At 43.8% G+C, this 25,942-nt stretch overlaps 12 protein-coding genes across 12 annotated transcripts; 5 read left to right on the forward strand and 7 right to left on the reverse strand.

Moving 5' to 3' along the window:
- Window positions 1-323: 323 nt before the first annotated feature.
- On the reverse strand, window positions 324-1,672 carry EAE97_000232 (uncharacterized protein; the record flags this gene model as incomplete). Its single annotated transcript, XM_038870742.1, has 3 exons — window positions 324-366; window positions 467-1,418; window positions 1,621-1,672. 3 exons carry the CDS (start codon window positions 1,670-1,672, stop codon window positions 324-326), a joined length of 1,047 nt encoding a protein of 348 aa, XP_038738103.1.
- Window positions 1,673-2,158: 486 nt separating this feature from the next.
- On the reverse strand, window positions 2,159-3,239 carry EAE97_000233 (uncharacterized protein; the record flags this gene model as incomplete). The annotated part of the gene is made up of 4 exons (XM_038870743.1): window positions 2,159-2,287; window positions 2,338-2,432; window positions 2,501-3,037; window positions 3,236-3,239. 4 exons carry the CDS (start codon window positions 3,237-3,239, stop codon window positions 2,159-2,161), a joined length of 765 nt encoding a protein of 254 aa, XP_038738104.1.
- Window positions 3,240-5,293: 2,054 nt separating this feature from the next.
- Window positions 5,294-7,668, forward strand: EAE97_000234 (uncharacterized protein). The gene is made up of 5 exons (XM_038870744.1): window positions 5,294-5,542; window positions 5,639-5,808; window positions 5,896-6,025; window positions 6,084-6,455; window positions 6,516-7,668. Exons 1-5 carry the CDS (start codon window positions 5,333-5,335, stop codon window positions 7,428-7,430), a joined length of 1,797 nt encoding a protein of 598 aa, XP_038738105.1. The 5' UTR covers window positions 5,294-5,332; the 3' UTR covers window positions 7,431-7,668.
- A 269-nt stretch (window positions 7,669-7,937) lies between these two features.
- Window positions 7,938-8,633, reverse strand: EAE97_000235 (uncharacterized protein; the record flags this gene model as incomplete). Its single annotated transcript, XM_038870745.1, has 3 exons — window positions 7,938-7,970; window positions 8,025-8,225; window positions 8,304-8,633. The coding sequence occupies 3 exons, from the start codon at window positions 8,631-8,633 to the stop codon at window positions 7,938-7,940; spliced, it is 564 nt and encodes a 187-aa protein (XP_038738106.1).
- Window positions 8,634-8,816: 183 nt separating this feature from the next.
- EAE97_000236 (uncharacterized protein) lies at window positions 8,817-11,388 on the forward strand. The gene is made up of 5 exons (XM_038870746.1): window positions 8,817-8,912; window positions 8,970-9,989; window positions 10,240-10,577; window positions 10,639-10,767; window positions 10,816-11,388. The coding sequence occupies exons 2-5, from the start codon at window positions 9,539-9,541 to the stop codon at window positions 10,870-10,872; spliced, it is 975 nt and encodes a 324-aa protein (XP_038738107.1). The 5' UTR covers window positions 8,817-8,912; window positions 8,970-9,538; the 3' UTR covers window positions 10,873-11,388.
- EAE97_000237 (uncharacterized protein) lies at window positions 11,059-12,618 on the reverse strand (the record flags this gene model as incomplete). The annotated part of the gene is made up of 1 exon (XM_038870747.1): window positions 11,059-12,618. One exon carries the CDS (start codon window positions 12,616-12,618, stop codon window positions 11,059-11,061), a length of 1,560 nt encoding a protein of 519 aa, XP_038738108.1.
- A 1,889-nt stretch (window positions 12,619-14,507) lies between these two features.
- Window positions 14,508-15,138, reverse strand: EAE97_000238 (uncharacterized protein; the record flags this gene model as incomplete). Its single annotated transcript, XM_038870748.1, has 3 exons — window positions 14,508-14,771; window positions 14,829-15,050; window positions 15,106-15,138. 3 exons carry the CDS (start codon window positions 15,136-15,138, stop codon window positions 14,508-14,510), a joined length of 519 nt encoding a protein of 172 aa, XP_038738109.1.
- Window positions 15,139-16,372: 1,234 nt separating this feature from the next.
- EAE97_000239 (uncharacterized protein) lies at window positions 16,373-17,365 on the forward strand (the record flags this gene model as incomplete). Its single annotated transcript, XM_038870749.1, has 2 exons — window positions 16,373-16,559; window positions 16,611-17,365. The coding sequence occupies 2 exons, from the start codon at window positions 16,373-16,375 to the stop codon at window positions 17,363-17,365; spliced, it is 942 nt and encodes a 313-aa protein (XP_038738110.1).
- A 202-nt stretch (window positions 17,366-17,567) lies between these two features.
- On the reverse strand, window positions 17,568-18,800 carry EAE97_000240 (uncharacterized protein; the record flags this gene model as incomplete). Its single annotated transcript, XM_038870750.1, has 2 exons — window positions 17,568-18,133; window positions 18,185-18,800. The coding sequence occupies 2 exons, from the start codon at window positions 18,798-18,800 to the stop codon at window positions 17,568-17,570; spliced, it is 1,182 nt and encodes a 393-aa protein (XP_038738111.1).
- A 970-nt stretch (window positions 18,801-19,770) lies between these two features.
- Window positions 19,771-20,826, forward strand: EAE97_000241 (uncharacterized protein; the record flags this gene model as incomplete). Its single annotated transcript, XM_038870751.1, has 1 exon — window positions 19,771-20,826. The coding sequence occupies one exon, from the start codon at window positions 19,771-19,773 to the stop codon at window positions 20,824-20,826; it is 1,056 nt and encodes a 351-aa protein (XP_038738112.1).
- A 594-nt stretch (window positions 20,827-21,420) lies between these two features.
- Window positions 21,421-22,599, forward strand: EAE97_000242 (uncharacterized protein; the record flags this gene model as incomplete). Its single annotated transcript, XM_038870752.1, has 4 exons — window positions 21,421-21,462; window positions 21,522-21,541; window positions 21,616-21,852; window positions 21,942-22,599. 4 exons carry the CDS (start codon window positions 21,421-21,423, stop codon window positions 22,597-22,599), a joined length of 957 nt encoding a protein of 318 aa, XP_038738113.1.
- Window positions 22,600-22,812: 213 nt separating this feature from the next.
- On the reverse strand, window positions 22,813-25,843 carry EAE97_000243 (uncharacterized protein; the record flags this gene model as incomplete). The annotated part of the gene is made up of 3 exons (XM_038870753.1): window positions 22,813-22,897; window positions 22,955-25,565; window positions 25,621-25,843. The coding sequence occupies 3 exons, from the start codon at window positions 25,841-25,843 to the stop codon at window positions 22,813-22,815; spliced, it is 2,919 nt and encodes a 972-aa protein (XP_038738114.1).
- Between the last annotated feature and the right edge of the window lie 99 nt (window positions 25,844-25,942).

Raw genomic sequence — 25,942 nt, forward strand, 5'->3', positions numbered from 1 at the left:
GTCGTCACTAACCGCTAAGATGTTTTCACTCTTACATAGTCCAGGTTATCATCAGGAATCATCAGCAATCATCAGCAGGCAGATGTCATCGACACATTGTAAGAAGATCACAGTCAGAAGCTGTAACCGAGAGCGGAAATGCAGATATCAGTAAATAACGTTTTATTGGGTTTTTTAAAACACGCTAGCTCTATGAATTGATCGTGGAGGATCGTAAAGTCAATGCATCATGCACTACATCATTTCGATTGTAGGCGCTCCTGTTGTTGAAACCATCACCCGAACGCCGTCTAGAATCAGAATGGTGAATAGCGTATAGGTATCTATTGGCTGGTAGGCTTGTAAGTCTGCTTAGGGAAGGGGAATCTGTAAATATCGTTAGTATGTAATCTAGACAACTTGATGAAATTGTACACCGATTTTTGACCAATGTAATGTGCATGTATGAAATTTATGCAAGACTTACGAAGGGCCCAACTCCTGAATGCTCAACTTAGCCAACCATTGTCCTTGATCAACGCATTGATCGAGGGATTCTCCAGCAACCAAACCAGCAGTAAAGCCGGCGGCGAAAGCATCTCCAGCACCCGTGGTGTCGTTGATCAAGTTCTTGTCGATGGCATGGACAGGGTATTCCTTAACATCTTGTCCGTTGACAGCTACAATAGTAGGAAGAGTTCCTTGTGTGATAATAGCAACTCTCTCTCTCTTCTTGTTCTCCTTTGGCAAAGCAGCCAATGCCTTAGCAATCTCCTTGATATCCTTGGACTCGACACCATGGCTTTCGGCCCAGGCCAAAGCCTCAGTCTCATTACCAATGACATAATCCCAGTAAGGAGCAGTAGCATCAAGAGGCTCCTTGAAGAACTGAGAAATGAATGGTGCAGAGAGGGAAAAGACAAATGTCTTGTTGTTCTTAGCAGCCTCTTCAGCAAGAGCTTGGATAGCTGGTGGGCAGACAGTCAAATGGTATCCACCAACAAAGTAGTGTGTAGCATTCTCAACCAACTTCCAGACCTCGGGGGACTTCAAATGTTCCAAATCGTAGTGATTGGCAGCGCCCAAATCGGTACACATAGATCGGTTGTGGTCAGTGATCACAACACCACAGCGTCCAGTGGGTTGGGTTTTGTCAACACGGTATTCAACACGGAGACCGGCGGTCTTGACAGCATCGTGCAAGATGGCGGCATATTTATCGTCACCGACTCCACCAAGGAACACAACGCTGTTGGGAGGGAGAATGTATTGGGCTCCACGAGCAGTGTTTTGGGCTCCACCTCCGGCAATCAATTTGGCGGAGTAGTTGTTGAGGAGATCTTCGTAGATACCGGCGTGTTTCTCTTCAGCGAGGATGGCATCGTTGGGCTTGAGGCCGTATTTGTCGAGAAGAGCTTGGTTTCCTTGGGCTTGGATATCTGCATGGTGGAGTTAGTTTTAGTCAAATAGGTATATTGGCAGACTGGGTTTGAAAGCTTAGATGTAGATAGCTCTTTCCCTTGAGAATGCTGAACTCGAGTCTTGAAATTTGCTACTTCGAAGCTATTGAGAGCTCTACATGTTGATTGTGCGTTCAAGGGTGAGATATTAAGGAATAGCTGAGTTTATAACTCTACTTGCCAAGCAATGGGTTCTCCAAACAAAGGAGGGCGTATTCTTTAGTTCCAGACATCGTTACTATAGCTCTGATGGTATATTTTAAGTTGTTATATTTTAATGGCGGGGTTACGGCGTGGTGAAGAAAGATATTGTGGGGCTGAAATTGGGCTCGGCTTCCGAGAAACAGAGGCCCACTGCGAGAAACCAATCTTCTCAAGTAGGTCATAATGGGAGCCAAGAAGTATTGTTCCCACAGTTCACAAAATAAATAAGGGTGCTTGTAATCACAGAATAAATGTATGCTCTTGTGAGTGATAATCCCGTCATTGGAGATTACGAGGTTCAAATTTTTGGATTCAAGTTGGTAGAAAAGCCATCAATTCATTTTGTTTAGTGCCTGTTAACATGCTATCACGATCTCCTGATCACTAGTAAATCATGCCAGAGCACACAAGATTGTTTGGTAGAATTCTTTTCTGTCATCCTCGTTGAGATCCATCCCAAATTACAAAGATGCAGGCCCAACATATCCGAAGCAATGAAAATCTCCTCAACTCGCTCAATCCTTGACCTTTTGGGTACCACGTAACAGACCAGTTCTTCTCGCAGCAATGAGACCAGCCTTTTGACCTTGTGCAGCGTATCTTGAGATTGTGGATGCTTTACCAATATGTTGATGGTTACCACCCTATTTCTTATTAGCGCTTGATTCTGGCATAAATGGTAAATTTTACGTACTCCATGAGGATGGTCAACAGGGTTCATGGCAACACCACGAGTCTTTGGCCATGAGTTACGCTTGACAGCGAACTTGTGCTTAGCACGGGATGCCTCTGTATGAATTATCAGTATACCAAACTTTCCATATCCTTTGTTGTCGATTGGGCCTTTCAAAACGTACTCAAGAGAGGTTTGTCGGTTCTTCCACCACCAGCGACAATACCGATCATTCCACGGGCACTGCTCTTGATGACCTTCTTAGCACCAGATGGAAGCTTGACACGGGTCTTGCCCTCATCAGGGTTGTGTCCGATAACAGTGACATAGTTACCAGAGGTACGTCCCAACGCACCACGGTCGCCTGCCTTCTCCTCAACGTTGGAGATAACGGTACCTTCTGGAACAGATCCGAGAGGGAGAACGTTTCCGACTGTGAGGTTGGCGTTCTTTCCAGCGTAGATGAATTGTCCGGTGTACATTCCTTCGTTGGCGATGAAAGTCTCGGTGTGGAGCTTGAATCTGTATGGATCGCGGAAGACAACCTTGGCGAGGGGAGCACCACGTCCTGGGTCGTGAATGATGTCCTTTACGACACCACGGACGTAACCGTGTCTCTCAGCATAGTCGAGAGTTCTGAACTGAGCTGGTGCCTTGTTCAATCTGGTGTTGGCTGTGAAGATCGAGCCACGGCCCTTTCTCTGGTTTCTAATCACTCTGCCTGCACACGTTTAAACCGTTAGCCAGGCTCTGTTGTCTTTGATTCTGTGTATTTATCAAATTCTTTCGGTCAAATGCGCCTGGAGAGGAGAATTTGCGGCTTTAAGTCTTTTTCTCTCCCATCACCATGATCGCAAGACGAAAATTAAACAATTGCAAATAGAACAATCAAAGTTTTGGTAGTAAATGGAGTTCTTACCCATCTTGACGTCGTTGCGATGGTTTGTTAATTGTCGACACGAAGAAGTACAAAAGATCGAATATTTCCCAAAGTGCGTTCCTTCCCTCCAGGTTCGAAATTTAAGCGATTTCACTAGTCCTAAAAAAAGGATATTGTGGCCTGAAGTTGTAGATGAGTAATTTAAGGCTGCTTGAACAAGGATACACTAGTGGATATCTCTACTGACGACTGTCGATACTGACCCAAAATCTACCTCAACATACGAATTCCAATGTCATGAATCGCGGCCCGACAATGAAAGGCGGTATAATGTACCAACCAAAGGTAAACATTGAGGACTGGTACTATTGTTTGAGTTGGGTTAGGACTATCTTGGTGTCAAGCTTGACTGACTTTTCCCTTCATCGCTTCATCTTGTGTTCTGTACCATATATCATTCAAGACTCATGTCATATTAATCAATTCAAGCACTGCAGACCTTTTCTTCGCTGGTATCTACAAATTTGTGGATTTATTGGGGATTTTCTGGGCCTTTGGATAGTTTTCTGAGGCAATCTTCAAACCTCCAGCGTTCTATCAAAATGTCTTCATTATTACCACTTTTTGTTGTGATTGTGTAGTACCTCATGACTTTGTGGATTTTCGAAGTTTGATGAATTGCATGGGTGGTGCAGAGCTAAGCCATGTGAGCCATATGCCCTACGCAGCGAGGAACTGCGGGGTGCGCAATCGCGACCAGATATCAGGCTTTTCGATGTTCAAGATTGTTTCAACTATCGGGAACCTCTTCTGCCTGTTGTACTGTCTTACGGCTTGAACTTCATGTACTGGCTATTTGCGATTCTTAGAGCGTTGCGAGAATTTTGTTGTCTCTTCACCATTCCCATTTCTGAGCTACTACTGTGGACACAATTTCATCAATGTCCTAAGTTGTTTGAACAATTGAGGATTCGGCGTTCCTCCTAAATTTGAGGCCGGGCTTTATGCGCGCAAGATACATGGGATTAATGCACTATGGCCGGTGTCGAGATTTCGTGTCTTTTCCCCCAAGTCCACATTTCAGCCACAGGCACGTTTTCAATGTCTGGGATCATTTCAATGTCTGGAATCGTTTCAACGATCAAGTGGCCTGCATTTATTCACGTTTTAACTTTAACTAGAGAGGCATGACGTTGCAGGATTTCAGTCGTGGACAGTTGTACATTCGACCGCCCAGGTACGTTCGTCACCATTCAAACCCCGGGCGTAAGACCAATCACAACTTTCGACGTCTTAATCATTACTGTTCAATTCAACAACTCGAATAATTTCTCGACAGATACAAATTAATATTCTCTCTTCATGTATGTATCACTATATTCATACAAAAATACAATTACCAATTGGTAAGGAGGTGTTATTTGATTGTACATGAATTCCACATGGTAACTAGTATGTTTAACAAATTTCTCTATTTTTATATCTTCAGAATTTCGAGCCAGGTGAGAGTCCAAAATTGTTTCCGTTGAGTATCTTGGTAAGCGAGTGTGGGTGGTTTTCCCTTACATGGCGTTGCCAAACTTGCATCCCAGGCGTCAAACAGCAATTCAATGTCTTCTTGAATATGAAACATTGGTAAATACATAAGGTAAAAGGGATGGATCTTGATGTGGTCTCCTTTGGATGCGAAATTTCATTCTTTACCAAAGAGGATACTACCTAGCTACCGACCATAATACGTCAGATAATTGCGATGGTTGGGCGAGGCAAAAAGACTAATACTTGAGTTTGGTTTTGAGCAGTTATTGTTGGTGGAAGTTGGAGAAGGAATGAACTTTGTGGGGAGAGACAAACGTGGTATACGACATGGGGTTAGGTGGTATCAAAGAATGCTCGGAAATATCGAATCGTACTATAGGACTAATGGAAAGACTGCTGGTACCTTATTCACCGCTTGCCTGATGTCCCTTTGTGTTGTACGTGCGTGACAGAATGCTTAGACCAATAAATCTCAAGTCGCGCTTGTCGGCAATATCTTTGAGCTTCCTCTGACTTCATCATCTAGAAAGCTTCTTATCAAACAACCTCAGAATCTTAGGATCTTAGAATCTCAGAACACCACAACTCAACCACAACATGGCATCCTCTGACGACTCTTCGGATCTCTCCTCTGTACCATCTGAGGATGAAAGTTTACAATTAACAAAAAAAGATGGCATTCTTAAATTCTTCTCAAAAGCCCCAAAACCAACTGCTGCACGTAAAATTGAGGCTTCTCCACCACGACCAAAGAGAGAACCATCACCACCTCATGAATATGTTCTAGCAGATAATCCAGATATCGCCGTACGTATAACTCTTATCGTCGCGTACTAGAGGACTTTACACGTACAAATCGCGTAGTTGCGGTGTTCAATGGTCGCTAACACAGATTCTATGCAGTTTATCGTCATGTTCCGTGCCCGGTTCACTGAAGTATTCCCGAAATCTTTACCCAACTTTGGACCCCAAGAATTGGAACACGCTATTGTTGGTACCACGCCTGGGGAGCATGCGGAACAATTTCTTTGCGCATTATTGGGGCTTCTCTTAAATAGAAAGCAGGATGTGAAGTAGGTCATATTTGCGACATGTGTGCTGTGGCTCGCACAACTTCCAAGTTTCTGCAGAATCAATAGCTAATCACTTACCGGACATAGAGCTGGACATTATAACCGTGCTCTCGAGGAAGCCGTTCAAACACATAAACTACAATGGGCGAAGGATTGGGAGAGCAAGAACCCTCTTTCTGGAGGGGCAACGTTCACTTCTATGTCTCCCACAGAGCGGGTAGGTCACTCATCCATTGTCTACGGAATGATTGAACCTTGCTGATTTTGAACTATAGCTTACTCTATTACGTACCCTCATACTCTGGTCTTTAGCCTCCTCCGATGTGGTTAAAGGTATGATTACAGCCTCTTACAAGCAAACTCGCCATGAAGATGATTTGAACCAACCACTTTCTGTACAACCTTGGGGATCAGATGCCGATAGACGCCGTTACTATTTAGTGGAAGGTCTGGACGACACACACTTTAGAGTTTACAGAGAGAGCAACCATACCGGCTTGAAGAGAACTTGGTGGAGCGTTGCAAGTGATATTGATGAGTTGAAATTGTTAGCAGAGAAACTAGTCAAGGACGATGGTGGTCAAAAAGCCCGAACGTTAAGTGGGAAAATGCTTGCTGCAGTTCCACGTTTCGAGGCGACCGAAGAGGTATGGCTTTGCTAGTCTCAATACTATCTCTTATTTTCGGATTTACTAACAACTTTACAGAAACGAAAGAGAAGAGAATATCGACAAGCTCGCAAGGAGCAATTTAAACGTCCTGAACCAAACTTCTCGATGTATGAAGGTCGTACCAGAGGAAAGCGCATGAAGTACACATATTCGGACGATGAAGATGAGGGGTTTTCTGACACTACCGGATCCCGTCGTTCTACTCGAAACACTGGCAGCCACACCCCAGCTGAGCCAGCAGGGCCTACTGTTACATTAAGTGGCCGCCAGGTCAGATCTCGCGTTGGTGGAGTGTATGGTGAAAGTATTATCGGTGGAACGCATGCTGCTGTAGATAGCCGTGGAGATGTCGAACTGGGTGAAGAGTCAGAAGACGTAACTTCTAGGCCACGCCGTGCTGGTGCTTCCAGTCGCAGTCGCGATTGGGCTTCTAAGGAAAAGCACATTGAGGGATATAATCCAGTGGACGAAATGGACGACGACGAAGAGGATGATGCTAGTGAGCAAGATTATGGCGATGACGAGGAAGATGACGACCAAGTATCTCTAGCAAGCGATATTGAGGAACTCGAACAGGAGCGGGCAGAGGAGACCGATGAAATCGAACAAATGGAGGATGACGGAGAGGAGAAGAAGAGCCTAATTGTCAAGCTCCCAGTCAAAACTCCAACCCCGGAGCAGAAGAATACGATCAAACTCAATCTGAGCCCACAGTCTAAATCAAATTCGGACAGCGTGGCTCCTCGACAGGATTCAAGCCCGCCTACATCTACGGAAGTCACCAGTGAAGGGAAGGCTATTTCAACTGAAGCCGATAAGAAAATCAAGCCGATTTCCATCGCAACGAAACCAATTCAAACTCAACTTTCCCCTACTCTCACTTTCCGTGGTAGCCCTGAGAAAGCTTCCACCCTACCACCGTCAATCAATGTCGGCTACGGTGGTTCTTAATGTTATAATACTTAATCATGATAGCGGGTATGGAAAAAGGCGTAATTGTTGACAGAAGGCGTAAAGATAAAGGGAGGTTGATTTGCTTGAGTGAGAGCTACTAGAGCTGAGCATTGGGTATACCTAAGTTCTTTGATATACATAGTTATCTTCCAAGGCATATTAACGTAAGTATTTATGCTAGCCTTAGCTCATGACAGAATGGAGAAAATCTCATAGCTATTACACTATAATTTTATGCCTACATGTATCTTCTCCATCCTATCACGATCGATCTTAGAGGAGTCTGGTACTTGTAGATTGATAGATAATGTTTTGTGATGATGGGTCAACTTGGTCTAGAACTTTTTGCTATCCCAGTATATCAAATGCAATCTCACAATGTGTAGTTCCATCTACTTGAAGACCTTAATATTTAGACCAGCATTCTTCAATGGATTGCCCCAAACGCCGTCCATGCAAATACCAGTTCCTGTTCTCAAAACACCTCGCTCATGATTCATCAGCTCAATCTCCTGCAGAAGCTTGAGTCTTATAATACTGCCCAAATCCATCAGCAACGAAAAATTAATAAAGCATTGCGAGGGGACTCACATCCCCCAATTCCGCCGCCAATTTCGCATTCTTTCCGATCTCTGCTATCTTCTCCTTGATCGGCCAGTTGTTAACCGTGTACCACCATCGACGGACTCGGGCGCCGGCACTGTTGCCACTAAGTTTGGCATTCTTGTTCCAGTGCTTCCAGCCAGCCCAGAGGAGGGTCACAGCAACACCCTGAATGAGTGGCATGCATAGCTAGGCATAAGAATTAGTCTGCGTATTCCGCATTTTTAAAATGAAGAATAGATAGCTATTGAGAAAGAAAAAACATACTTGATCTCTAATCGTTATGAAAGCAATCTTCCAATATGAATCCGCATGTGCAATACTAGCTAGATAACTCTGCTCAAATCGCAAATCGGGTATTGGTGGGAAACTCGCACGCCGTGGTAATGGTCTTATAACATCATAGGGAATATCTTCTATTTCTTCCTCGCCATCGATACTATCTTTGTCATCGAATGCGTAGTCTGGATGAACAGTTACGGGCTCTTTGCTGGAGGCAGCAGTAGTGGGATTTATGTCATGGTTGGGAGATGGATCTCGCTTTATTGAGGCACTCTGGATTGTAGATGCTATTTCGAGGGGCGCAGAGGAAGACATTGCAAAATAATGAAATTTATTGGTGTAGATATCTGAACTTCAATTTCGTGGTGTTGATAGCTTTGAAGTTGCTCGGTGGAATTTGCCGGACTCCGAGGTTCTGATTATGCTGTGCTGTAATATTGGTGAAATGAGCAAAAAAATCACATCACTGACATGAGATACTCTTTTTTCTCACATCGATATCCAACTAATGTAATTCAGAAATCTATGCTTTTAAAATTATCTACACTATCTATATCTTTTCATCATCATCTATGGTTTTCGTTCGACGTAAAGGTGACTAGAGGCTTCTCTCGAGTATCACAAAATTGTTGTCTAACATCTCAATTGCATGCTTCTCCAAACCGAAATACTGATTTCGATATCAGCTACTCCAAAAGCCACGGCCTCAAACATTTAACAGTGTTCGGGTGATCGAACTGCATAGACCTTCAGATAAGATGTTTCAATATCTGAAATAATTCAATGTTCGAGGCGGATCCAATCTTTTAAACAATTTGAAAGTTTCGATTGTGTTCAGGAAATGGGAGACCTTTCGAAGTTGATGTCCAGTCCGGGCGATTGAAAGCCCCGGTGGTGCTTGCTTTCAGTAAATGATGGTACTTAATGGACCACTCACTATATTGGCCGAGAAAATACAGAGTTTACCATGTTTGTGCAAGGTTATCGGAACCTACAGGTGCTTGCCCCTGGATGGAAAGCAACGTACATCACACAGCTAAGCAGACTAGGTATGTACTCTGTCTATTGGTTACACGCCATCTGGGCCAAATATATAGGGTACTTGTTACTTCACATGCTAGCTCGAGAATTCACAACATTAAACTTCAGGTCATTCCCCAGATCATCCTATATTGAATTTGAATCTCCACTCTCTCACGCTTTTGCTTCATTTCAACACAATGCCTCAGAACTCTGAAAATGCTTCTTCGGGGATGCCTTCCCCATACGGCAATCCCGTAGCCATCAAACACCAACAAAAAGCCAACCCTGATTTGCCTGACCACCGCTACCAAGTTTTTCAGAAATCTCTGCTTGAGCATGAATACCATCATGAGGAGGCATTCGTGTCTGCTAGTCTCACACGCCTTCATCATGGAATCTACGATGCGGAGAAACGATTGAGTCTCTACGGAGCTCCGCCACACAATGTTACCTTTGTAGCCATTACGTTTGTTTTTCATCCCATGCACTCGGTTGAGTATAGATTTAAAAGAGCACAGATTTGCATCCAAGCTTTTAAGAATATCGGGGAGAAGACTACAAATCAACCGCTGAGGATTATCAAATTTGCTCCACATATTGCTTTTGGCCGATATTCGACGGAGAACTTGCATTGGACTTTTTCCTTGGGTTAGTGGTGAAACTATACTTTGATGACATCAGGACCACATGAATTTGGTCGAGCAGTGAGAGATGCTCATGCTTAAATCGCAGTTTGCAGTAGTGCAGATTGCAGTTCAGATTCGAAACGCCACGAACCTCTTTAGACAGGCTCGGTGATAAACTGAATAATGAATAAGCCGGTATAGTTTAGTTGCAGCCTAAACTATTGAGATATCTGAATTTGGCCATCCAAGAACCGTTTCTAACCTGCGTTCAGGTGCAACACTAGGGGTCTCTACGCCAGCGACTGCAACGGTCACACCATCCACTGAATACGATAGATCAAAAGTCATCGGTAACATGTTAAAGATACAGGGCTCAACTCGATCTGCTGAAGGAATGCAGAGCAGCAAACTTGTTTGGTCGCTTGAAGAGAACGAACAGCAGTGCACTGGGCTCCCTCGAGAATTCACCTTTGTCTTCTTGGTTGAACAGCCAGTAGCTAAAGCACCATTCTCCTTGCAGATTGAAATTAAGCCTGTCTTCTCAAATAGTCTGAAAGCTACAAGCTTTGGCACCGAGATCACGAACAAGTCTGGCACGCTGTCAGATGAAGTTGGACAAATGTAGGTTGCTTCTTATTAAAGGATAGTAACGAAAAATTTCAGGGGTGAAGGTGTCTCTCCATTCAATTGTTGACCTTCGGGGCTGGTTTTCCAGTAGTCCATATGCATTCAATTTTGCTACCATGCTTGGGCAATTCGAAGATTTAGTGGAGCTGCCAGGAAATGCCTCGAGCGTTCAAGTAAGACTCTCTTGCAATAGAGAGATTATAATGTTAACATGCTTGCAGGATTACATTGGTACTACTTCAAGTGTCCCCGGTGCTGTTCCACTATCTTCATCGTAACTAAGGTCTTCCCTTTTTAAAGGCACTATTGGACTGTTTGCAGTAATGAACATTCTACGTTGCAGCTATTACATATCTTCTTCGCCTATGTTCCTGACCTCTTATCATATTTGACCTGATGTCAATCACTCTCTGCAACTGCGTACCAATTGGCCTCTTCCTTCCTTCTGCATATACTTCGACAGTTCATTTAAATAAAACATTGTCAGGATACATTCGCTGTACTGTAGTCAACCCAACGTATTGCTCGCAATATTGCGGTGGGACCAGAATTTCAGGCGTAGAATTTCGCTTTGGCGTATGGCCCCCTATATTACATGCTTTTAGGGCTGCATCTACTGCTTCCTCTAAAATACCTTTTCGATAAGCACCCTCTAAAGAAACCCATACTTCATTCCATGTAATGGGCGATTTTCCTGCGCCGCAAAGGTCTGTAGGATGTTCTTGCAGATTGTGCCATATGTCAGAGATATCTCGATGTGAGAGAGGCTTTTTGAAGGCTTTCATCATGGCGTCTCTGTACTCCTCCAGAGATTTATCCATATCCATCTGTCCATATGATCTAAATGATCTAAATCTTAAAGGTGCGGTGTTAGATACCAATGCATTGAAGCCATTAGAAACAGAAGTAGGCTTGAAAGCGAAACCATAACGTGGGCCTTGAATGTAGACCAGATCTCCCACGTTCCACTTCCAAGTAGAAGATCGTATGTAATTGCATTGCGTCCAGGTCATAAAATCAACAGAATCGAAAGTAATCCGGATGCGTTGCTTTGGTGACTTCCGGGAGTCAGATTCATGGAGCAAACTCCATAGTTTCTTGGGTCCTAGAACCTGATTATAAGCCAAGACAAACGCAAGTACGATGGCAAGGGAGCAATCTAATATCAGCGTTTCAGACTCCGATGGTAAAATACTCCTGAAAGCGGTAACAAGGTCGTCTGAAGCTGTATCCTTTGAGATATACCCACTCTCGATCCCATACGATTCAACGATCCGGCATCCATTCTTCTTCACTTGCTTTTTGTATGTGTTTGGATCAAATTCTCTCCCATTTATGGAAAAGTAATCCATCAGATAAATAATTTTAGGTTGCTTGGAAAGCCAAATCAGTTGATTAACAGTAGCCCTTCCTAGTTCGTCCCTTTTGCTTTGGCTCAGCTCCAAGACTCTGGGAAGCTTCACAGTAGAGCTTTGTTCCTCAAGCTGGAAAGTATAATGATTATCTTTGAGCCCTAAACCTTCGATTTCTTTGATCACAAAACACTCAAGCTCCGAGCCCCGAGGCAATATTTCTCGACGTACCTCTGATGCTATAGTTTTATCACAATGTAAATCAAAAGTTCTTGGTTGTTTTGGAACGAAACTTAAGGCAGCAGGTTTACAGTGTCGGCTATTGTATTCGAGCATCGAACAATAGAGTCGATTTACTACAACCTGCCCTAGCGTACCGTATATTTCGAGGACGTTAGGGGGAGTTCTTGTCCTTCCTACCGTTACTACACCGGTATTACTACCTAGCAGTATGACCGCTTGACTGGCTATTGTCTCTGAGGACGGTGCCAATCGCTTAGAAGCTGACCCCTTGCGAGTTGGGAGATTTACCTTTTCCTTGCCACCGCGAGGACTTTCGGTTCTTTTTCTAGTTATAGGTACATTTTTGTCTTCTGTGCTCTTCGGTTTATTCCGATTGCCGGAGGTATCACTCGTCTGTTGTCTTCCGCTACGAATGTTGTTTGAAGACATCTTCGAAATGGTTTATAGGAATGAATGTAGGTCGAGTGCGAATTTTATGACTGTTCTGGAGGTAAAGTACAAGTGCGGCAACTTTCTACGATAGCAACGGGGACTTGGAAGTTTAAATTCTTTTCCTAAATCGAGCCCAATCGAAAAATTTACGTTACGATCACCTCGAGACTAGCCCTAAGCGCCTATAACACAAAATTAACAGGTCCTGGCCGGTATGAATATGGTCAAATGACAAAAAAGAACGGAGCATCAACTTTTACAACAAGTTATTAATCACATGTAGTGATTGGACAACAATATCACTTCATGTACTTAAATTGATCAGGGTTATTATATAGGACTCCGAGTATAGTACTTCATATGGATTTTCTAACTCAATTTTTTTTGGAATCTTAAATTCATCAATTAAGTTTTTTAATGATAATTTGAATGATTGAAGTGATTGAAGTGATTTGAGTGATCTGAGTGATTTGAATAATTTGAGTAATATATGTTGGGTTGACTTATAGTAAGGGGGTGTATTGGGTTCAATAGTATTATAATTCATGTCTGCCCCTTCGTACGAAGGGGCATTGCTAAGCTATATACACGTTCTCAGTCACGTGTTCCAACAACATAAAAGATTTAAAAGATTCAAAAAAAGTTTTGAGTTTAAAAATCCATATAAAGTACTATATCTGAGTCTCCCATCGAGCCTCAGATTTGGCGCGGTTTCTTGTTACACAGGCAGCGGCTATTTTGCCGCAATGGGTCGGTTTCGTACTTCCTTTTACTAAACCCAACCCAGACCGTTAGTTCAAAAGAAGTCAATCGGGTCACCTAGGGCACGACCCGTCACTTGAATCAAAATTGCCTATTGATACCTATAGTTAACTATAATAAATCACTCAGGAAATCTGAATCTCAAATGGGCTTAAGAATCGATTGTGAGGCTTGAAATTAAGGCTCGATATTGGACTTTTATAGGTTTCTCCACAAAGCATCCAACCATGCAGCAACCTATTTCACTTACAGAACTCTTCAACCCAAACCATACAATTATGGGTCACCATTTTGGATTACTCAACCCAATATGACCCAGTTGTATCACCCGAACCACCCATTGCGGGCAGTGCCACAACGCAAGACCTACTCTCGATAGCCCATCACAACACCAGGGAGCTGTGGATAGACCACAATTTTTGAATCTTCTATATTTTATATCTAGACAATTACTATGACTGGATGGGATGGTGCTACTTATATGCTTATGCAGACTTGACTCAAGTACTAATGTAGCGTGAAGCAAATGATATCTTTATCCGAAACTCTGTCAGATGCAATAGAATTTGGATGCCCGTTTGGCGGAATCATGACCAAGTAGGCCAATATTAGGCAGCGGAGCTTCCTGGAAATCAGGGTACCGCATTAGAATGACAGAAGTTGAGGAGGCTGAGCCGGGTTACAATCTTAATGAAAGTAGATGAATACCGCGAGACGCTTGAAACTTTAGGTTGGTTTTGTTACGAACTTTTATTTCAGGAGAGTTGATGTCTTTCATGCGATTATTTATGTATGTATGGCCATCGGAGAAGGATGGATGTTGTATTCTATCGGCTACAAACCACCAGACAAAGAGATCCAATGAAGTCGTGTACTTCAAGAATGAATTGAGCCTTGAAGAATGTATTTGTAACAGGTATAGTGCCTGTTTCTAGCGAAGACAGGATTATCTCTCATCAAACCAAAGAACCGAAAAAGATTCTTGTATAACCAATCATAGAAACCCACACCCAAACTTGAATTTCAGCCAAACGCCAATGATATCACTGTTCCCATTGTTTTATAACCGTCATTAAAGTCCATCACAGTCCTACATCCGCATCGCATGTTTCACCTCGGAAATTCTAAGGGTAGCTCGCAGCACCACCGCCACGTTTCCTGCTCAAGAAGTGAAGAGCAGTCGTTCCAACAAAACATGCCGCTGTAAACCAAAGAAACGCTGTGCTCGCTTGAGTTTCTCGACATCTACCCGTAGCATCATCTATGGCTTTCTGGATAGTAAGTCCTCTTGGATATTTGTAGAGACTGAAGCCGAATGGATTGTTGTGAAGATTGACGTAACCATCAAAATCACTGCAGCTGCCGACCTTGATCGTTGTGGCATATGCCTACGTAGAGGCCAATTAGTCAAAATTCAACAGCCAATGTAATGCCAAGTGACTTACAATTCCACCAGCGAGGAGAAAGAATGATGCAACTCCATCGAGAACGAGCATTATCACTCCCTGTAGAGCTTCAACAAAACAAGCTGCCACACCAATTGCTGCGATGATGATCGCTGCTCCGCCACAGAATGATCCGTAGGAGATGAGAGACCAGGAATGACCTGGACCATAACCTTTGATCAAAATCGCAGACAAGGCTAGAACAACGGCAGCGAACAACATCTAGCTGGAGTTAGCAGAACAGATTCAGGAACATAAATTCCGAAGAGAAGCGTACCTGAAGAACTCGGAGTGCTAAAGTGACAATCATGTTGGCTTGTGTGTAGGGTGCTAATTATATTAGAGTATTAGGATGTTTAGATATGAATTGGTTGAGAAAGGGCCATTTGGTCGAGTACACTGTATATTATATAGTCAAGTCCACAGTGTTTAGCAGGGAAATGAGTCAAGATCATTAGGCTGAGACCAGGGATTGCCATATCGCTGAGGAAGAGATCTAAGTAACATAGGGAAGGTAAGAATTTCATAGGGAGAACCCCGCCTCCATGAACACAGCCTGTGCGGCGAGCAAGAGCCTTAGTGAAGGATTGCGGCACAGTGTTTCATGAACTATACCAAAATCGATAAACTATCCACAAGATTGATGTCCAATATCAAGTCATGAATTGAATCTTGCTGCAGTGTAATTGGTTTGAGCGCTTAGAAGTATGAAGATGTGCATGTGTGACTCTAATTCAAGTATAATGAATTTTGACGGCCTTCTCAAATTGGGTAAATGCTCCGAATTCGACGGGTGCTGCCTTGGCAGATATACACCCGAGAAACAAAGACGTTGCACTCACAACGTCGTACGTGTTGGATAGGTAGACAACACACCCATATTTGACGAATATGCATGTGATTCATGCTGTAGCACATTTCAGGTTCAAACCTCAACAGTAAACAACATCAGGGCCTAACATCAATAGCTTGAACGGAAGCCAAAGAACTTCTGGAATGCTTTTGAGGATGCCCCAGCGAGAGGATCCGATACTCATCAAAACTTCCGAAACATGGGAGGAATCGTGCTGGGCCACCATCCAAAAATACATATAAGATCAGATCCATGTATCAATGCACCCTGGAATTGACAGATGTGTTCTGGGTAAGCCGAGCCCTACGGATATCATGAATAAGAAATTTAGCCTCACCGGTTCCCATATGAGCAGGAAACGGGGGCCAAGAATAGATGAAAATCTGCGAGTGTGCATGAGGTTTCATTGGGGGTTGCTTATCATGAGTGAGACATAACCAAGCTTTACCATTAATTTCGACCAATAATCGAAATCGGTCAGATCCTAGAAGTGCTCCCTTGAATTAATTTCGAAAGTCGTTCGAGAGATGAAACATTGAAAATGGTTGGATCCGTTGGATTTATAGCCTAGTCACCGCCACAGCCACACTTTAAAATATGCTTAAAGCCACATCTGATTTGTCGAATTGATATCCATGGTTACCGGCACGCACTTCAACCCTCACATGTTATCTAGTGGAATGATATCCCAATGAGTTTTCAAGTGGAGTCTCTGGATATAGAGAATAGGTCTCAGGATACAAGGAATGAATCTCGGGATATAAAGGATGAGATTCAGGAACTGGAGAGAAAACTAGCAGCCGCAAAAGCCCGATTAGCCGATCGAGCTATATCCTCTCCATTATTGAAAGATAAAGACCCTGTTGCTATCAACAATGGTGAGAACATACTCATCTCTTTGGATGAAAGGCTTTCTAACCAGCCCCTAGTTTTCTCTCCCCAGTCCAACCATTTCCTTCTCCTCCTCTCCGATTCCGCCCTCCCGCTCGGTTCATTCGCCTTCAGCAGTGGTTTAGAATCCTACCTCGCGCACACAAAACCCAGATCATCATTCCCAGATTTCTTAACCTTCTCGCTGTCTTCTTATGCATCTACCACTCTTCCCTTCGTACTCGCTGCGCATCGGAACCCTGGAGATTTGGTTGATCTAGATGATGCTCAAGATGCATCGATCATGTGTACTGTGGGAAGACGTGCTTCGATTGCGCAGGGAAGAGCTTTATTATCTATCTGGGACCGATCATTTTCTGCTGCTTTGTCTACAGAAATGACTACTTCCACTGCTGTCGATGGAATTGATACATTGAAGGAATTCTCCATGCTGCTAAAATCTATATCTTCCGTACCTAGAACTACGTCTGGAGAGATACCGCCCGTATCAGCTCATCTTGCTCCTTTGTTTGGCGCCATTGCATCAACTGTGGGAATGAGTCTAGAACAAACAGCCTATGTATTTATGTTAAGTCATGTGAAAGCACTGCTTTCGGCTGCGGTGAGAGCGAGTATGTTTGGGCCCTATCATGCCCAGAAGGTCTTGGCGAGCGAGGAGGTGCAAATAGGAATCAAAGAAGTTATTGAGAGGGAGTGGAATACCAAGGTTGAGGATGCGGGTCAATGTGTACCAGTCATGGATCTATGGATTGGAAGGCATGAAATGTTGTATTCGAGAATTTTCAATAGCTGATAGTTATATAATGACATCATGAGAATACAATCAATTATGAGACACTGGTATACTTTGTCCATTTTATTCCCCTATGGCTTCTGCGTTCAAAGCTGAGACAACGCTCCTATAATTTTGGCTCGTCTAAGCGACCGAATATTATACAGTATACATGACCATACTACGATAGTTGACCGACTCCCAAACTCCATTAATCCCCCATTTAATCACTATCGCTATCATAAGCTACTAATGGCCCTGTAGATGCTGTGGGTTTTGGTTTCGTCGCAATTGACCCCTTGGCACTTTCTAGTGCCGCCAAAGTACTACTGGAAAATATACCTCCACTCTCTTCTTTCTGTTCCGTCTGTTCGTATGCATCCGCTTCGAGCATGAGTCTTTGCTCCTCTTCTAACTCAAGTCCCTGTCTACCCGCCGGGTTTGCCGCATTGGCACCTCTAGCAAAATAGACGTCATCAGGCGCCTCATAGCCTGCTAATCCAAAACCTCCTTCTATCCTCTTACGTTTTCGTGCTTCCGGATCTCGGCCCTCTATCTCAGCCACAAACTCTGCAGGTAATGCCCTTCGGACAGCTTCCGCAGCTTGCTCCTCTATTCTCCGTACCTCTCGTGCTTGCGCCATCGGATTCGGATCGGCCGTTGCCCAGCGTACGTTTAAGATTTCATTATGGTCTAAAGATTGATGTGCCATTGCCTCTTTCGCAAACTGCGCATTAGCCTCATTCGAATATGTGATAAAAGCGACACCTCTCGTGTTCAGAACTCGGACTAATACATATTAGCATATATTCATTGCCTCATTTGAGAGAGAAAACTTACTTCTCTCAACCTGACCCCATTCTGCAAAATGTCGCGCAACAATCTCTTCAATGTCATCACTGGCATGTATCCTTCCTACATAGATCGTCCTATTCTGCCTCATGAAACTTCCTGTACCTCCCATATCGTCTCTATAATCCGAGTGTTTATCGCGGCCAAATACATCAACGTTTGGATTGAACATATCATGAATTCCTGGTAATCGATGTAGATATTCACATTCCTGACCTTTTGGACAGATTCCTCTTGCAAAGAACAAACAAAAGTAACTGCCTGTCACTTTGTCGGCTTTGGTGTATCCAGTATCATTCGCAATGTTGCAACGTCCCGCAGCAGCTGTCTTAGAAAGATATTTATCCTCCCGATCACCTCCTGACCATTTGTTATACCAGATATTGAAAATAGTACCAGTTTGTGGAGGAGGCTCGCTCTTCATCGTCGAGGGATCGACTTGGGGACGCGCTGGACGCTTTTTTCGACGGATGATTTTCTTAACTTTGCGCTCGGCGGGTGCGCCTGCTTCATTGTTTGTGGTGGTAAGGGCTGTAGAGGTTTCTTCTGGAGCTTCAGTCACCGGCGCCATGGCTGGAGGACTTGTGATCTCGACTTCGGCCATTTCTATGATGGATGTGGTTGTTATGGTTTTGAGACAGGACTGAGAGCTCCAGGCTTCGAAAAGTTTAAGGCTGAGGTCAGTGCACCGCCACAATAGTCTACTTTTATGCCACACCCATCTCCATGGGTACCTACCGTACTTCCTGGAGGTCCAGCTAGTAAAGCTAGGACGCAGACCAAATCACAAGGTATTTAGGCACTTTTCCAAGGTTATCTTTTAAAGCTTAACAACATCGCATCGATATCTGGAAAATGCAAATGCAATTCAAAAGAATTCCTCCCTCTCAGCGATGTCCAGCGACATGCATAAGTCTCGCGCGATATGCCCTCAGTAGTCTGAGGAAGTAGCTATCGAGAAGACCAGGGCTAGTAATCTTTAATTGCTCCTTATTTACGAACTCCCCTGCTCCTGGTGAGCCACCAGCACAACCTTTACCCAGCCTACCTTTCGTGATTAATACTGGGTATCTAACCATGTATTCGCTGCCAGCTTTTGATTTGTTAAACGAGCCAAGAAGTGGTTGAATTCGTTGCCTATTGGTTTCTTTTCTAGCTGCTGGGTATGTATATATTTGACATCGGACACCCAGTACTTGCCCCGTATCAGTCTGCCTTGCGTCAGGCATTAGGGTCGCTGTGTTCTTTTAAATATGCACATCCTCATATCACTACATCATTTCGCTCAGTAACTGTCTCAAGGCTTCCCATATAACATACCTATATCAGAATTCCCAACATTCAGGCCACGAGGCTTTGGAATTTGTGGGATACGTTCTATTCTATAACCTATTTCGAGTCGAAACATTCAGATCATTCAATAAACCGAAAATACACAAGTAATTGTGATTGTCCTGTGTTCGAAAGAAATTTCACAGCTTTTCGAATGTTAATACCTTTCAACCTTGACTTCTCTTGAATATTGGCAGAAACACAAATCCAATCCAATTACTCACCGCTACAAACTGCTCAATATGACGTCCAAGAACATATCCTCTTCTCTCTCATGCGCTCTTCTTGTCCTGATAGGAGTGGTCTGTTTCCCAATTACCTGCTTTGTTATCTGCGCGGGTGGCTTCCAGCGACGTGGTAGCAATCGAATTAAGAAAGCTCAAAGAAAAGATATGGCCAAAGCTTGCAAAAGGAAGATCAGAGATATACCAAAGCCCTTGGAAGAGAGGAGAAAGAGAGAATTATCTCTTGAGCCCACCGGACGAAGGAGGGGCTTGGCGAATGTATTTTCGACTTGGAAGAGAGATAGAACGACACCGGCACGCCTCCTTCAACTACCACCCGAGATTCTGGAGAAGATCCTCCTGGAAGTTCTAGGCGGGAACACATTTCATCTCATCCAATGTCGTCGTCGACTAGGGCACATTCGTTGCAAGGAGCCTCATAATATCGACCGTGCAGCCAATTATCAATACGATATTGCGCGCTCCTGCATTCCTAGTGTCCAAAGACGAAACTACATGGCATATGAATGGATGCGCTACTATAATAAAAGGCCCTCCCCATTCTACACACAGTCTGATTCTTGCCTCGCTATTCTTCTCACGTGTCGCCAGGTGTACAGCCAAGGAATTTCCATTTTGTATTCCTGCAACACATTTGATATCAATAATCCCGAGACATTACTTTATCTTTCACAGACCGTCATTCCCTCAAGACTAAAATCGATAAAATCTCTACAGATGGATATTAATGCATTGATGGGTCCAAGTACCGAGTGTTCGACCCTACCTGGCTCAATACTAGACTTTTCAAATTGGAAAAAGTGTTTAGAGATGTTGGAACGCTTGGAAGGATTGCAGAACTTGAGATTGAGGATGTACTTCGATCTACCGCGACGTTTCCCTGATGCTCCTTACAGCGATGAGCCGGTCCAGAAGTCCCTGAAAGTAATTCTGGAGGGCACCAAGCTTAGTTCTCTGAGAGGACTGAGCAAATTTGATCTCGAGACTAATAGCCGGGATACCAAAAGCGTCGAACAGATGGTGGAGAGTGTGCGTGGTATTATTTGTGCTTGAGTAGAGGATCCATGCGTCATGTGAGGTATCTCGTACCATTATTACTAAGTTTAGGATTTAGCCCACACGGGGATGCAGCAAGTATAATTATAAAAAGTGCTGTTCATTTCAATTTCACTGCCACTCCCTTTGACCCAGCTAGTTTATCGTAGGACCCAGGGGAAGAAGGAACAGCATTAGATTTGCGCCTCCAACATTTGAATGGAATTTGATGTTCAGGATAGGCGAAATGTTTCATTCCATACAATACAAATAAAATAGCCCAATGAGATTTATGAACTGAACGCCTTCGACCCTTCGGCTGCAGTCCGGACTACTCAAAACATTGAGTAGAAGTAAAATTGATTCCCCTACCATTGTAGCTATGAGCTCTTGGAGAAATCCTCGAACGTACCTCGGATCTGTTGTGCTCACAGATATCGATCAAACAGTTGGAATCCACAGTAAATGTGGGTACCTACTCACCGGTACTTGTACACACGATTTCTAATAAAAGACTGATCTCCGATATCATTCCTAAATGACAAAGAATTATCTTTCTAATACCTTATCAAATATCTAAATAAACATTCCCTCTTCACCATTTATCTCAAAATGGCGCAAGACACCATCGAAACAACACCCTCTCTCTCCGACGTCCTAGCTTAAAACATCAAACTCATCAAAAAAGGAGAATACGAGCTCGATCTACCCAGCTCATTCAGTTTCGGTCCACGTAAGCAACCTATCTCCAAGTTCTCCATCTTGTATTCCACAACCCCAATCCTAACTCACAAACCCCGCCCCCAGGAATCTTTGGAGACCTAGTAATGTTCATGACGCACCAAGCAGTCCAAAAATACTTCACCGAAACACACAGCGAATACAATCAACCCGATGTATTAAGCATGCAATGGCAATTTTCCGTCTACTCTTTCCATCCATCGCTACACTAAGTATCAAGGATATTCATCTCGGAAAATACTCTTCCACTACCCTCTTAACCATCAGTCAAAAAGGGAAAGAATGCATGATGGGTTTTATGAAGTAAACTTCCTTCCCTTCACCCCCTCATTCTCCATTCTCCATTCCCTTCACTAAGCTAAACCAAACTAACCTACCCTCCCTCCCCCTAGCCTCACAAACCTCTCCCACACCCAAGGCTATTCCTTCCCCGTTCCCCAGACCCTGCACCCCTCACCCCCTCCAGCATGCATCCCCGACCTCACCACCAACACCTCTCCGCACTGGATCTCCTACCAAACCCCCTACCACCCCTCCTCCCTCCGACGGGTGCACTCCTATCCTAAATTTTTCGTCCCCCTCTCCCCCCAACCCCCCAGTCTCCGCGATCAATGGCTTACCCCCACCCATCCCTTCACGCGCTTCACAAACGAAACCCTCAGTTTCCTTCTCGACATCTCCTTTCCCATCCTCGATAATTTTTACCCGGAAAAAGCGTCGGGAGGACAGGCTGCAACGGTGCAAGTGGGGTTAGCACAGAAGAGAGAGCGAGAAATGGGTGTTGCGAAGAATGTGGATGTAGAGTCCGGGTCGTACCGGGCTCCCGCGATGATTACTTCTCTGGCGACGAGTATTGAGATTAAGAAATTGTTGCCGCCAGGAGGATCGAAGTGGTTGTTTATGAGAGCGCAGGCGAAAGAGATTAAAGATGGGAGATTGAGTATGGAAGTTATGGTGTTTGATGAGGGGATGGAATTGGTAGCGTTGAGTCGACAACTTTGTCCGATTATTGAGTTATCAAGAGCTATGGCAAATAAGCAGAAGCTTTAGTATCGTCTCTGGATATATCGGTGCGATGGCTGGTCAATTTGACATTGTTCCCTTCACTTAATCTATTGTTGTCTTGGTAAACTCAAAGCCGTGTAAAGGGTGGTAGAAATTTTCATCATAATAAACATCCATTTAATAGCTCAAAAGAAACTCCTCCCAAATGCACAAACTCAGATAAACTAGCATATTAAGTATATATGATGCCATTTCCACCTATAATGCCCACTCATTCTTATCATCCGCAGACGTAACAAATGGTTCATCAATTCGTTTAATGGCAAAGTCGCTGCAAAGGATACTATTTCTTAAGTTAGCAAGACAAGAGCCGCCACAAGCATGGAAAAAAAAGACTTACCAAGCACTAGCTACTAAACCATCCAGCTCTGCAATCAGGGCTTCCCTCTTAGCACCCATAACCATACCTTTACTAATTGACATCTGCACTTCTCTGATCCTCTTTGCCCTACCCACTCCCACCTGATCCATGACTCTCTTGCCCAAACAATCGCTGTGAAAAGCATGTTGACAAGGAAATACAAAGAACTGTCTGCTCAGCAACGGTAAGGTACACACGTAGCACTTTTCTCCCGGTTCCACAATCGCATAGCGTTGATCGAGAGCGGCGATATCAATTTTAATATTGGTAGCTGTCTGAGATGATTCGTCCATTTCTTTCTTGAGAGAATCGATATTACGACTATAATCCTCAAGCGCTGCGCATATTTCTTCTTTGAAATCATCTATGACGACGAAATCTGGAAAGAAGGGAATTAAATCTTCGATTTTGAGGAGATCACAACGTTTGAGGAATTCAATGGCGGTTTTAATGCCATTTGACTGAGAAATTACTTTCTTTGCCACGGCGAGCCACAATTTTTTGCGTAATGGGGGATTTGAAAGAGGGCGATCGGCAACGAGTGAAGCGAGATCTATCTCTGAATGTGCGAGAGCGAGTTCCACTGCTTGGAGATATTGCCCCATAGTGCTATATATGTGTACACACGATTGAACTCGCGAGTGTTGAATGCAGAGTCGAAGAGCAAAGTCTGAATCAAAACTTGGCTCATCACCTTGTGATTCGAGATACGAAAGGAGAGCCGATTCATCCTTTGATGGATGAGAGGCATAAATTGAAATTAGTGTATTATGTACGGCAGCATCGGTTGAGTTTAGGTGATTGATGACATGTAGAAGGTAACGAATGGCTTGGTTTTGAGAGACAGACCCTTCAAAATACTTGTCGTAGTTCAGTAAGGCAGGAATGAGATTCCGAGGCTTCAAGTCCGAGTGTCTTATAAGAATATCTACAAGATCAGTGGCCACATGTGTCATGAGTCCACTGCTGTATCTGTAAAATATTTCGGGTGCTGTCTGCTTCTTCAATACATCCAACGCCTCCTTCCAACGTTCCCTTTGAATCCAATAGGAGAGAACGTAGTTGTAGTCGTTTACAGCACTAGCAAAGAAAAGGAGTTCATCTTCCCTGCCGTGACTGCTAATTATATCGTAGGTGGTCTTCTTGTCAAGGTCACTTTTGTATTTTGTGACAAAATCCTGATATTCTGCTCGAATTGTGTCCAATTGATTTCTTGTCTCTGTAGGATTCAAATTCTCAGATAACTCTGCCTTAGTGACGATCGTATCGTCAAGAGAGTTAAGCTTTGACATAAAAATCTCAACAAGCCAACTTGAAATCATGATGCGTTGCATAATTGAGGCCTTTCTGTAAGTTGTGAGTTTTGTAAGGAGATACTTTCGTAAGGCATCTTGCTGATCGTTATCAACGAACGTGAGTGCAACTTGTTCAAATGGTTTGCTACTCTTTCCATAAACCCCCGCAGCTTCAAGATATGAGCCTTTACTAATGAGATAGTCACCAGATGCTGTAGCAACAGCATCCTTCTGAGCTGGCCCTTTAGCATAACGTAGGGCTGCATCAAAATGTTCTGTCTGCAGCATAACTTTCCATACATCTCTGTCTTCGTCTGTGACAACGATTTCATAAATTTCTTGTGTAGTGAAGAGCCAAAATGTGTTCTTCTCTTGGTCAGCGAACAGTCCCAGTGCCTGTTGACCAGGTTCCAAGACCACTTGATCAAATATCACTCTATCATCCAGTCGATTGACGGCAACAACACGTCCCCCGATCAGGTGAAGAATATGCCATTGAGTCAACGCAATTGAATCGATTGAATCTGGAACTGGCTTCTTGCGACCCATCGAGTTCTCTGAAGCTGGCAATTGAGATCTAGGTAACAATTTCGCCTCGGTAAACAATCTTGCACCTAAATCCGAGGTTGCTGGTGTGGTCATTAATGTACCATAGTATACACCTTGCGATGATAGCCACGCAAAGGTACGATCTGGGGTCAGACTTTCCATAGACGCAGAGTCGGGATGGTTTGGAGACACCACAAGAGAAGAAGCTGCAGTTGTAGATATCCTAGACAACTCATGAACTGTGGGTTGTTCCGTCTCGAAAAGCCGTGTAAATATTGATGCACCTCCTTCATGTGCCACCCGGCCAATCTTGCCTATTAAGTGAAGCACCCGACTTTGTGTAGCTACCATTACTCGTCGAACTTCTTTGGCGTCAGGCCTACCAGTAACGAGATCTACCCACAGTCCGGTAACAGGTCCATCTGGAAGTCTCATAAGTGCTTTTAGGTATTTGTCCTCTTTACGGTAAAATTCCGTAGCTGTTTCGATATACCCTTCATAAATCATTCCATCCGAAGTCCCAATGAGTATTTCCCTGGTCGAGGATGTCGGTAACGAGGGATTCCAAGCAATACATTCTATCGACACGCCTCGTAGTCGTGAAAGAGGCCTGGGCTGCCTGGATTGTGTATGAAGGTAATAGTTCTCCCCTTGCGAAGTGCATATGATCAAATGTGAAGCTGTTGGGTCGAGAAACATGCGCCGTATCACTCCAACTTCCGATGTCTTTTTAGGAAGATCAATATCTAGATTAACAGTCAACTAGCTGGTCGAAGACACAGAAACATTTTAAAATCTCACCATCTATATCTGCAGGATTGTCCAAGTCGATTCGGAGAATCCTGCCATTCGAAAGTGCCAAAACCAGGACATTATTTGCAACCTGCGCCGCTACGAAGTCGGAGGCTATAGAGAATTGAAGTTGTACCTTTTCGACATTAAATATGGGAAGTGCAATCTCATTAAGATTGAGATCTTGTAGATTTCTTGCGGCTACGTAGCCGCTTGACGGGTCGAGAGCCATCCGTCGTTGTTATATGAGCTACCTCATGGTCGTTGAGCCCAAGGCTGTAATTCGCTGTCCAAGGCTGGCAAGCCATAGCTTCGAATTGCACTTGATGAC

This window comes from Botrytis byssoidea, assembly GCF_014898295.1.
Source record: "Botrytis byssoidea strain MUCL 94 chromosome Unknown BBYS_001, whole genome shotgun sequence".
NCBI lineage: Eukaryota > Fungi > Ascomycota > Leotiomycetes > Helotiales > Sclerotiniaceae > Botrytis > Botrytis byssoidea.

Bases quoted from the DNA above. Each gene is read 5' to 3' on its own strand.
- EAE97_000234 (XM_038870744.1), top strand. From the start codon at position 5,333: ATGGCATCCTCTGACGACTCTTCGGATCTCTCCTCTGTACCATCTGAG. The intron at 5,809-5,895 runs GTAGGTCATATT...TACCGGACATAG, and splicing joins AATAGAAAGCAGGATGTGAA to AGCTGGACATTATAACCGTG. The intron at 6,026-6,083 runs GTAGGTCACTCA...TTTGAACTATAG, and splicing joins CTATGTCTCCCACAGAGCGG to CTTACTCTATTACGTACCCT.
- EAE97_000236 (XM_038870746.1), top strand. From the start codon at position 9,539: ATGCCTCAGAACTCTGAAAATGCTTCTTCGGGGATGCCTTCCCCATAC. The intron at 9,990-10,239 runs GTTAGTGGTGAA...ACCTGCGTTCAG, and splicing joins GCATTGGACTTTTTCCTTGG to GTGCAACACTAGGGGTCTCT. The intron at 10,768-10,815 runs GTAAGACTCTCT...ACATGCTTGCAG, and splicing joins GAAATGCCTCGAGCGTTCAA to GATTACATTGGTACTACTTC.